The 12,338-nt window shown below is 34.3% G+C and overlaps 1 protein-coding gene across 9 annotated transcripts in view; it reads right to left on the minus strand.

Annotated features, from left to right (window-relative positions):
- Positions 1–12,338, minus strand: part of STXBP5L (syntaxin binding protein 5 like) — a 542,570-nt gene that overhangs the window by 323,416 nt on the left and 206,816 nt on the right. For all 9 annotated transcript variants that reach the window (XM_032347423.1, XM_032347416.1, XM_032347410.1 and 6 more), the window contains exons 4-5: positions 10,856–10,937; positions 9,289–9,389 (exon numbers count right to left, since the gene is read on the minus strand). In XM_032347423.1, the coding sequence (XP_032203314.1) occupies positions 9,289–9,389; positions 10,856–10,937 (183 nt within the window). The remainder of the gene's footprint in view (positions 1–9,288; positions 9,390–10,855; positions 10,938–12,338) is intronic.

The raw sequence follows: 12,338 nt of genomic DNA on the forward strand, positions 1-12,338 counted from the left end.
AATTACACTACTAGGTATTTATACCAGAGATACAGATGACGTAAAAAGAAGGGCCACATGCACTCTTACATTCCTAGTAGCAATGTTCACAATAGCCAAACCATGGAAGGAGCCAAAATGCCCTTCAACAGATGAATGGGTAAAGAATATGTGGTCCATATATATGGAATATTAGTCAGCCATCAGAAAGGACGAATACCCAACTTTTGCACCAACATGGATGGAACTGGAGGAGTTATGCTAAGTGCAACAAGTCAAGCAAAGAAAGTCAATTATCATATGGTTTCACTTATTTGTGGAACATAAGGAATAGCATGGAGGACATTAGGAGAAGGAAGGAAAAATGAAGGTGGGGGAATCAGAGAGGGAGATGAACCATGAAAGACTCCTGACTCTGGGAATCAAACTGAGGTTTTAGAGGGGAGCATTATGGGGGATGGGTTAGCCAGGTGATGGGTATTAAGGGGGGCATGTATTGCATGGAGTCCTGGGTGTTATATACAAACAGTGAATCATGGAACACTACATCAAAAACTAATGATGTACTGTATGATGACTAACAGCATAAAAAAAAAAAGAATGATGCACTACAATCAAGTGGGATTTATTCTTGGCTTGCAAGGGTGATTAAATATTCACAAATCAATCAACCTGATACATCAATATTAATAAGAGAAAGGATAAAAAACCATAACCTCATTTCAATAGATGAAGGAAAAGCATTTGACAAAGTACAACATTTCTTTATGATAAAAATCCTCAACGAAGTATGTTAAAAAGGAACATACCCCATCATAATAGTCACAGCCAGTATGAAAAAGCCATAGTCAATATCATACTCAATAGGGGAAATCTGAGACCTTCCCCCTAAGGTGAGGAACAAGACAAGGATATCTACTCTCACCACTTTTATTCAACATAGTACTGGAAGTCCCAGTTGCAGCAATCAGACAGCAAACAGAAATAAAAGGCATTCAAAATTGGAAAGGAAGAAGTAAAACTTTCCCTATTTGCAGATGACCTGATACTATATAATAGAAAAACTTAGACTCCACCAAAAGACAACTAGAATTGATAAATGAATTCAGTAAAGTCATAGGATATAAAATCAATACACAGAAATCTAGTTATGAAGAAGAAATACTAGTAATGAAGCAGCAGAAAGAGAAATTAAGAAACAATCTCATTTATGATGGTACACAAAATAATAAAACACCAGGAATAAACTTGAGTAAAAGTACAGGTAAAAGACCTTTATCTGAAAATTATAAAACACTGTTGAAACAAATTGAAGATAACACAAACAAATGGAAAGATATTCCATACTCATGGAGTAGGAGAACAAATACTGTTAAAAGACCTGAATGACCCAAAGCAATCTACACACTTAATTCAATCTCTGATTTAAAACACAAACAGCATTTTTCACAGAACTAGAACAAATAATACTAACATTTGTATGGAACCACAAAAAAATATATATATATATATATAGCCAAAGCAATCTTGAAAAAAAAAAAAAAAACAGTACTCAATCCATCACAATTCCAGTCTTTGAATTATATTACAAAGCTGTATTAATTAAAACAGTATGGCACTGGCACAAAAATCAATGGAACAGAGGCCAAAACACAGAAATAAACCCACAATTATATGGTCAAGTAATCTTTGAAAAAGGAGCAAAGTATATAAAATAGGGAAAATACAGTCTCTTCAACAAATAAATGTTGGAAGACTGGACAGCTACATGCAAAAGAATGAAACTGCTCTACTTTCTCACAACATACACAAAAATAAACTCAAAACTGATTAAAAACCTAAACATGAGACCTGAAATCACAAAAATCCTAGAAAAGAGAAAAGACAGACATTTCTTTGACATCAGCTGTAGCAACATTTTTCTAGATCTTTCTCCTGAAGCAAGGGTAATAAAAGCAAAAAATAATTTATTGGAATGTAATCAAAATAAAATGCATCTGCAGAACAAAGGAAACAATCAACAAAACTAAATCAACAAAACTAAATTTCCTACAGAATGGGAAAAGATATTTGCAAATAGATTCCTGTCTCACGTTGAGGTCTTTTATCCATTTTGATTTTATCTTTGTGTACGGTGTAAGAGAGTGGTCAAGTTTCATTCTTCTACATATAGCTGTCCAGTTTTCCCAGCACCATTTATTGAAGAGACTGTCTTTTTTCCACTGTATATTTTTTCCTGTTTAGTCGAAGATTAATTGACCATAGAGTTGAGGGTCCATATCTGGGTTCTCTACTCTGTTCCACTGGTCTATGTGTCTGTTTTTATGTCAGTACCATGCTGTCTTGGTGATCACAGCTTTGTAATAAAGCTTGAAATCAGGTACGTGATGCCCCCAGTTTTATTTTTGTTTTTCAACATTTCCTTAGCAATTTGGGGTCTCTTCTGATTCCATACAAATTTTTGGATTATTTGCTCCACCTCTTTGAAGAATACTGGTGGAATTTTGATCGGGATGGCATTAAAAGTATAGATTGCTCTAGGCAGTATAGACATTTTAACAATGTTTATTCTTCCGATCCAAGAGCATGGAATGGTCTTCCATCTTTTTGTATCTTCTTTAATTTCTTTCATGAGTGTTCTATAGTTCCTCGAGTACAGATCCTTTACCTCTTTGGTTAGGTTTATTCCCAGGTATCTTATGGTTCTTGGTGCTATAGTAAATGGAATTGATTCTCTAATTTCCCTTTCTGTATTTTCATTGTTAGTGTATAAGAAAGCCACTGATTTCTGTACATTGACTTTGTATCCTGCCATGTTGCTGAATTGCTGTATGAGTTCTAGTAGTTTGGGGGTGGAGTCTTTTGGGTTTTCCATATAAAGAATCATGTCATCTGCGAAGAGAGAGAGTTTGAGTTCTTCATTGCCAATTTGGATACCTTTTATTTCTCTTTGTTGTCTGATTGCTGTTGCTAGGACTTCTAATACTATGTTGAACAAGAGTGGTGAGAGTGGGCATCCTTGTCATGTTCCTGATCTCAACGGGAAGGCTGCAAGCTTTTTTCCATTGAGGATTATATTTGCTGTGGGTCTTTCATAGATAGATTTGATGAAGTTCAGGAATGTTCCCTCTATCCCTACACTTTGAAGCATTTTAATCAGGAATGGATGCTGGATTTTGTCAAATGCTTTTTCTGCATCGATTGAGAAGACCAACGTGAGACAGGAATCCATCAGAATCCTAGAGGAGAACATAGGCAGTAATCTCTTCGATATCAGCCACAGCAACTTCTTTCAAGATAGGTCTCCAAAGGCAAAGGAAACAAAAGCAAAAATAAACTTTTGGGACTTCATCGAAATCAAAAGCTTCTGCACAGCAATGGAAACAGTCAACAAAACAAAGAGGCAACCCACGGAATGGGAGAAGATATTTGCAAATGACAGTACAGACAAAAGGTTGATACCCAGGATCTATAATGAACTCCTTAAGCTCAACACACACAAAACAGACAATCATATAAAAAAAATGGGCAGAAGACATGAATAGACACTTCTCCAATGAAGACATACAAATGGCTATCAGACACATGAAAAAATGTTCATCATCACTAGCCATCAGGGAGATTCAAATTAAAACCACATTGAGATACCACCTTACACCAGTTAGAATGGCCAAAATTAGCAAGACAGGAAACAACATGTGTTGGAAAGAATGTGGAGAAAGGGGAACCCTCTTACACTGTTGGTGGGAATGCAAGTTGGTGCAGCCTCTTTGGAGAACAGTGCGGAGATTCCTCAAGAAATTAAAAATAGAACTTCCCTATGACCCTGCAATTGCACTCCTGGGTATTTACCCCAAAGATACAGATGTCGTGAAAAGAAGGGCCATCTGTACCCCAATGTTTATAGCAGCAATGGCCACGGTCGCCAAACTATGGAAAGAACCAAGATGTCCTTCAACAGATGAATGGATAAGGAAGATGTGGTCCATATACACTATGGAATATTATGTCTCCATCAGAAAGGATGAATACCCAACTTTTGTAGCAACATGGACAGGACTGGAAGAGATTATGCTGAGTGAAGTAAGTCAAGCAGAGAGAGTCAATTATCATATGGTTTCACTTATTTGTGGATAGCATGGAGGACATGGGCAGTTAGAGAAGAGAAGGGAGTTGGGGTAAATTGGAAGGGGAGGTGAACCATGAGAGACTATGGACTCTGAAAAACTATCTGAGGGGTTTGAAGTGGCGGGGAGGTGGGAGATTGGGGTACCAGGTGGTGGATATGGTAGAGGGCATGGATTGCATGGAGCACTGGGTGTGGTGAAAAAATAATGAATACTGTTATGCTGAAAATAAATAAAAAATTAATTAAAAAGAAAAGATATTTGCAAATGATAAATCTAACAAATGGTCAGTTTCTAAAATATATAAAACCTGATACAACTCTACACCCCAAAATGGGCATAAGTTATGAATAGACATTTCTCCAAAGAAGAATACGACTAACAGATGCATGAAAAGATACTCTATATCACTCATCATCAGGGAAATACAAATGAAAATTATGAGATATTACCCCACAACCTGTCAGAATGTCTAAAATCAACAACACAGGAAACAACAGGTGTTGATGAAGAAAGTATTATGCTAAGCGAAATAAGTCAGTCATGAAGACAAATACCATATGATTTCACTCATCCATGAGTGAAACAAGAAACAAGACACAAAACAAATGAGAAAAAGGGAAAAAGAGAGATAGAGAGAGAAAGACAAAATAAGAAAAAGACTCTTAACCTGTTTGTAACCAGAGGGGAGGTGGGAGTGGGGTTGGGTTAAAATAGGAGATAGGTACCAAGAAGTCACTTGTGATGAGCACCAGGTGATGTATGGAATTGTTGAAGCACTAATTGTACACCTGCAAATATTACATTGTATGTTAACTATACTGAAAGTTTTTAAAAAAGCTTATGACTAAACCTAACAAAGTGTGGAAGACCTCAGAAAAATTCATTAATGTTATTTAGAGAACTCAAAGAAGACTTAAGAAAGTGGAGGATATAACATATACCATGGTTCATTGATTGAATGATTCAATATTGTCACTGTGAATGACAATGAATCAATATTGCCATCCTGCATCATCATGGGATATGTCAGTGCTCTTCAAAGTAGTCTACAGATTCAAAGGTTTTTTTTTTTTCTTATTTACTGTATAACTGGAGGTTTGACCCTCTTAATCCCATTTATCTATTTTGCTCACCACCCCCTTCCCTGGCAACCATGAGTTTGTTCTATTTATAAGTCTATTTATTTTGTTTTTTTAGATATCACATGTAAATTATATCATATGGTATTTTTTTCTGTTTGATTTATTTCATTTAGCATATTACCCTCTAGGTCCATCCATGCTATCACAAATGGTAAGATTTCATTCTTTTTTTAATCAATCAGTAATATTCTAGTCTATCTATATCACACACACACACATACATACATCTATACACATACCACATCTTTACCTATTCATCTATTGATGGACACTGAGGTTGCTTCCATACCTTGACTGTTATAAATGCTGCAATGAACATGAGTCCATATACCTTTTTAAATTAGTATTTCTAATCAAAACCTCAGCAAATGTGTTTGTGAAATTTAAGAAGTTATTTTTTTAACTTTATTTTATTTTTTCAGTGTTCCAAGATACATTGTTTATGCATCACACCAAGTATTTCTAAAATTTAAGTGGAAATACAAAAGTTAACTTTAAGCAAGAGAATTAAAGTAGAATGGTTAATCGAATGAAGAATATTCACTAAGTTGAATACTACATAACAATGAAAGTAATGAACTATAGCTACATAAAACATGGATGAAATTTTTAAATATAACATTACCAAAAGAAGCCAAACACAAACAAGAATGTATGTATGATATCATTTGTATAATTTTCCAAACAACAGATAAAACTAATTTATAGTGTTTAAAATCAGGATAGTGTGGATTAAGTAGTGACCGAAAGGTAAAATGAGGGGGGTGGTTGTGGGTCTAGTAATTTTCTGTTTCTTGATTTCTGCATTTGTTACAGGGTAAATTACCTCGAGGTGTAAATTTAACATTTACATTGCTTTTTTTAAATGTGTTTTTATTTTAAGATTATTTTTAAGCTATTTCTACACTCAACATGGGACTTGAACCCATAACCTTGAGATCAAGAGTTGCATGCTCTATCAACTAAGCCAGCCAGGCACCCCTACACAGTTTCTTGATTTGGTAACATTTACACACACAACCAAAAGAAAAAAAAATAAGGAAGTTTTTTATACACTGATAAGGAAGGATCTTTAGAATAAATTCCAAAGAGAATGAAACAAGATACAAAACTGTATAACATGTTACAATTTGTGTAACAAATATATATAATCATATTTCCTTACACACACACACACACACACACACACACACACACACACACGTAAGGAAAAAATTATGTTACATATAATTACCTTTATGCATATATAATTAATCTCTGGAAAGATATAATAAATTAATAAGTAATACTCTTCACCTCCATTGATGGGGTCTAAGGGTCCAAGTAACAGCAGTAGAAGATTAATCCTTCACTGTATATACAACTTACATCTTTTGAATGTCAAACCAGGTAAATATGTTAATTCTTAAAGAAAATTTTAAAATAAACATGATGCAAGTTTCCTTCATAAAGCAATAGCATATTTTAAATTGGGGTTATAAACTTCCCCAGAAGCCAACTCCAATGGATCAAGCTTGCTAGATAATTTCATAAATTATAGGGTTCTTAAAATATTCCTTCCCTTCAGCGTAGGTGATAGTCCTTAGAAACACTCTGATGATATCAACTAGCAGAATACCACAGAAATTAAAAAAAAAAAACTCTGATACAATAAGTACAAATAAGTTAATATCTTCATGTCATAGTCTACCTATTGAATTTTACTTGAAAACCATATTAAACAATGCTATGATTTTCCCGTTATATAATTTATGATCAGTGTTATCAAGGACTAGTAACATGTCTAAAATATGAATGTCTTATTTTATTCATTTTCAGATCATGCAGCACAGAAATCAAACCAATTGTTCTTCCATATTTAGCTTTAAAATCAGATTTGAAAGGAATCCAAGGATCATTCCTCAGAAGCAGCTGAAATATCTAAATCTATTTCTCATTACTGCCTTCAAAGATTATAAGACCAAAAGCTAAAGGTGCCCTATAAAAAATAAATAAAAACCTAAAATTTATAGCATAACTATATAAATTAAATATATATATGACAGAAACATAAGGATATATAGAAATTTACATAGTCAACTGCTTAATTTAAGAAGGCTCAGAGTTCCAAAAGATGGTTGGTTAAATTCTCCGTTACAGATCAAAGCCTCTATTCACCATACATTTAAAAATATATCCTTCCCTATAGGAACTGTGATAGTTACTGATTATTTCCATTCATGATATTTTCATATTCAAGATAATAAATTTATCTTCAAAAAGATAGATACCCTATATTTGCAAGCATTAAAATAAGCAATGCCTACAAAATTCTATGATTCTGATACGTCCCAAAACTGTCAGCTTGGTCTTTTATGTTGCTAACAGGAAAATCCACATCAATTGAGATAATAAAATTATAACTGAAAATCATCACCATCAATTGTTTCTTCCCCCTACCCCAAAAAGGGCCATAAAAAGGGCCAGAACATTTCCTTCAACATTCCAATTGTGAGGGTAAAAACTTATTTTGTCCATCCACACAGAAGTGTAGGGCCAGATCTACTTAAATCATTTAAACAAACAAAAATCTTACAAGCAGAGAAAGTGATAAAATCAATATGTCAATATCTGAGTAATAAATATTTTTAGAGATAAAAAACAGGAACAGTATAATAACTCTTGACTGATTTTTAAATTTTTTAATATCCTGAAATTTCTGTTGCATTAATTACTTTAAAATTTAAGATACAATAACCAAAATTAGATCTAATCTAAATAAAGAAATTCTATCTGGTTTTAGCAGACATCTAAAATATAAATTCCCTCCTCTCAAAATATACGGGATATAATGAAAATTCCCATTGATGCTAAATCCTAAAATACCATAGAGATAACACTCATGAATATTACTCAGAATATTGAAGGTTAATGACTTAAATTAGTACAGTATGCATATGAGTAGAAAAAGAAAAACTTCAGGTAAATAAAAGAATGTTTGCATAATTGCCATCCTTTTTTCTCACATACTTATAAAAACAGATTTACTTCTTCCAACTCTGTTCATGTAGTAACAATTCCTTATTAAACTATTATCATTCAACAAAATAAAATAAGCACTATCTTGAGTTCTTAGCAGTGAGAGCCTGCCTCCATTATTCACCTACCTCAGATTGAATAGTATTTGCTAATCTATGTAAATTTACTTCTCAAAGGTCTCTTTTTCTTTCATTAACATCAAATTTTCCTGTGATGAACCTTCTCCTCCACTGCAAAGAGTTAGATTGTTTTCCAAATTATAAATATCAGGTTATTTTTCAGTTAAATTACAGAGGCAGATAATGAAATACAAATTTTACTTATCTCCAGGCAGATTATCAATTGAGTAGATGTAAATTATGTTTGAGGTTTAACTGACACCAACATTAGAAACATTAAAGTTTGGTAGGTTGTTACAAATAAAATCTAGTAATTTTTCCTGTATCTATTCATTTAATTTTTTCTTTCAGATTATTAATATTTCATTCTAAATTGGGGGAATTGAAATTCTGGTCAAGTTACCATCTTGGAAAACATCAAGCTTTTATATATAATATTGTTCAACACTTACTACCAACATTTTTGGAATATAAAACTTTTGTTTCAGGGTTTTTTCATGGTAAAATATTTAAGCAAAAGAGTTTAGTGTAGGACATAACTGCCATGATCAAAAGGTATAAAAAGAATTTAGTATTTACTTGACTTTCAAATTTTAAGTCTGAGTTTTCAGCACCATGGCCTAGGGAAAAATAAATGCATCATTGCTGCAGTGCCAGTTTATAGCAAGAACAGAAATGTTAGGAGTTCCCCATTAGATGACTAAATCTAATTAATTATGAATTTTCTATGAATTTTACTATAAAAACAAGCATACCCATCAAATTTTTTCTAGATTTTAAGGTTCTGGAAAAAAAAAAAAACAAAACGAAAAACAACTAGTCTTCCAAAAGTTAACCTGAAACTTCTCAGGAAATACTTTTCTCATACATCAAGAAATTGTTTATCTCAGTCATTCTTACCGTTCTCGGTTAAATTTAAGAGAATGAAGAATAGCTGGCCTTTTTTGTCTGAGATTCCACAAATGAAGGGTATCATCTGAACTTGCACTAACCAAAGCACCCTGAAACAAAAAAGAAGAAAAATAAGTGACTTCCTTAAGAGATTTTTGTTAAGCAAAAACAAGCTAATTTACTAAATTTTTCACTATTTAATGAGTTATTTGTATCTCTATACCCTACAAATATAAAGAAAAACAATTGTATGTACTTTACTCAGGAAGGTTAAGAATGCTAAGTAGAAGCAAGTGAATTTCTGGACTGGTCTGGATGACTAACTCACAAAATATGCATTCACCACCAGAAAGAAATAATTATTGTAAGCATCTTTAGGACTATTAGGGATTATTGTATTTTCTTTAGGAAAACTAACTTTAATTTTCTTGTCTCTAATATTCACACACATACTATGTGTCTTATCTCCCTCTCTTATTGTGGTATCCCATAGCAAGTATACCTACAAGGTAAAATATGCTAGGTTTGTCTAAGGAGAATTTCACTGACTTCTGAGAAAGAGTTTGAACTGAGAGAAGTAAAAGGTGGACATCTGCCAACATCACAAATTTTTCATTTCTTAAGAGTCTCTGGCACAAAAGTCTATAAACCATTTTACCCATGTTTATGATTATAAAATTCTTAGAGAAAAACATACATGAAAATATATGGAGATATTGAATGGATTATTCACACCATAAGAAAACAATCAGCAGTACTTCATTTTTTTTTTTCCTCAAGGCATTGAGTTCAGTCTGCTAAAGTGCCTGAATTTGGTATGGCACAAATTTTTAAGGCATTTTTGCATTGACAGCTCACTTAACTGAAAACAGCTCTAAAAGACACAGTGATCCACTTAAAATGTGAAAATAACAATGAGCACAGAAGGCCTTAAGAAGCCTCTACCTAAAGGAATATCTGTAACTTTTCCAAGCTTTATAAATATATACTCTGTTGTTAGGAAGTTCTCATCACCACAGGTCTATAGAATAGGAATAGAGTAGGGAAACAATCATCATAATAGCTATGGATGAGTAAATAAATAAATATGCATATATGTACCAATAAATAAATCTGAATATATATACAGATAGCAGAACCTATAAGTAAATAACTGAAAAGGTTATTTCATGAAAGATAAGGGTAAAACATGAAGTTAATGCTGATTATAAAATTCAAATTAGTATCCTGAAGAAAAGTTTAATAGTCAATGGAGCAATCTGAATTTTAGTAATTTTTTTTAAATGTAAATAATTAATCTGTAAATTATGCTGCATAATAAGAACAGGATCTTCTGGTATATGCAAACTTTCTCCTTTAAAATTTAATAGACAAACACTGACGTAGTCTTTTATAAGAAATGTGACCATGAATAATATTGCACACATACATACCTTTAAATATTTAGAATATATAAAAAATAACATATTTAAATAAAAATAATATATTTTATATAACATAATATAAAAAAGGTCACATCAACTAATGTAGTGTGTATATGTACATCTCTGTGATAAATAGTCAAGATTATCCTTACCTCATTGATCAAGAATTGGAGCTGCAGGACAGCTGCACCACTTTCATGTTGGCAATAACAATCAACGCCAGGTCTCCCAAGTCTAGTATATTAAAAGTCAAGGATTCTAACATTTTAATTAGTATTAATATTAATGGGTCAAGTAAAAACTAACTTACTTAACATCTAATGTTTTGTTTTTTAGTTATCCTTATTTTGGTAAATATAGAGTAAAAAAATCTTAGTTGATACAAATTACATTATGTAGCATAAAACATTAACAAAATGGCCAAATAGGACTTCTCCTTGACAACAATAACTTGCCATCTATGCACAAACAAAAGTGCTTTCCTGGGAGCTTCCAGATCTAGATAGGAGACTGCAAAACCACAGTGTAGACCAAGAATGAAGAAAGTTGTTTTGAGAAGGCAGGCTTATGCCAGGCAGCTGATTTACTGACTGTAGTCTAGCTACAGAAACAGAAATACCTCTGTAACCCTGAGAATTCAGCTTCCAAGAGATCTTGGAAGCATCACCCATGCATCAGGTGATAGTTATACAGACCTCAATTCAGCTGTGGATCCAGAAGTGGTATTTGAACCAGCACTAGCTCTTTTTGGCTGCAGTGTGGGAGCCATTGGAAATAAGGACCCCCCAAATTCAGGCAGATGAAGGTTCTGAAATGGCCTTGTAACTGGGCTCAGCCCATCCCAGCCACAACTAGGAACAATCTTGCCAGTGCAGGGACCCTATTGGAGACACTTGTGTTTCTGGCAGTCTGGCAGTAGTCCTGAGGGTCCAGGGTCCCAGCAGAAGACGTTCCCATCTGTGCATTTGATGATCTGGAAAGGCCCTCATCCTCTACTCCCCGCCCCTTCCAGTCACGGACCAAGCTACAGATACTCCCATCTGTGCTCAGAGGGATCCTGAAAGGGCCAATACATGAACCCAGAGTCCTCAGAGTCATAGTCAGCAGTCCTGAGGGTCCAGGGTCCCAGAGGGAAACATTCCTAGCTACAAACCCGATTACTCTGAAAGGACCTTATGTTCAGCTCCAGCTCCTCCAACTGCAAACTGTGAAGAGTACTGCTGACACAGAAACCCAGCAGGAGACACTCCTGTTTGTACTCCCAGAAATCCCTATACTGGGTACCAGCCCCTCCTAGCCTCAATCCATGAGCAGTCCTACAGGCACAGGGAACCAGTAAGAAACAAAACTATACCTCAAAAGATCCTGAAAGGGCCCTATATTTGGCCTGGGCCCCTCTGGCCATGGTCAGGGGCCAATCCAACCTATCCAGTAACTTGGAGGGAGACATACCATCTGTGCCCCCAGAGCCAGTTCTGCAAACCTTAATCTTGGCTGTGGAATGTGAATCAGCCCTAAAGCTCAGTTCCAGCACTGCTTTGCCACAGTTCAGGATCAATCCTGCCCACCCAGGAGCCAGTCAGTAATTAGGCAGCAGTTCTCCCAGGGACCTGATGTGAGCCACATCCACCATTT

The sequence above is a fragment of the Mustela erminea genome, chromosome 1 (assembly GCF_009829155.1).
Source record: "Mustela erminea isolate mMusErm1 chromosome 1, mMusErm1.Pri, whole genome shotgun sequence".
In the NCBI taxonomy this organism is placed as follows: domain Eukaryota; kingdom Metazoa; phylum Chordata; class Mammalia; order Carnivora; family Mustelidae; genus Mustela; species Mustela erminea.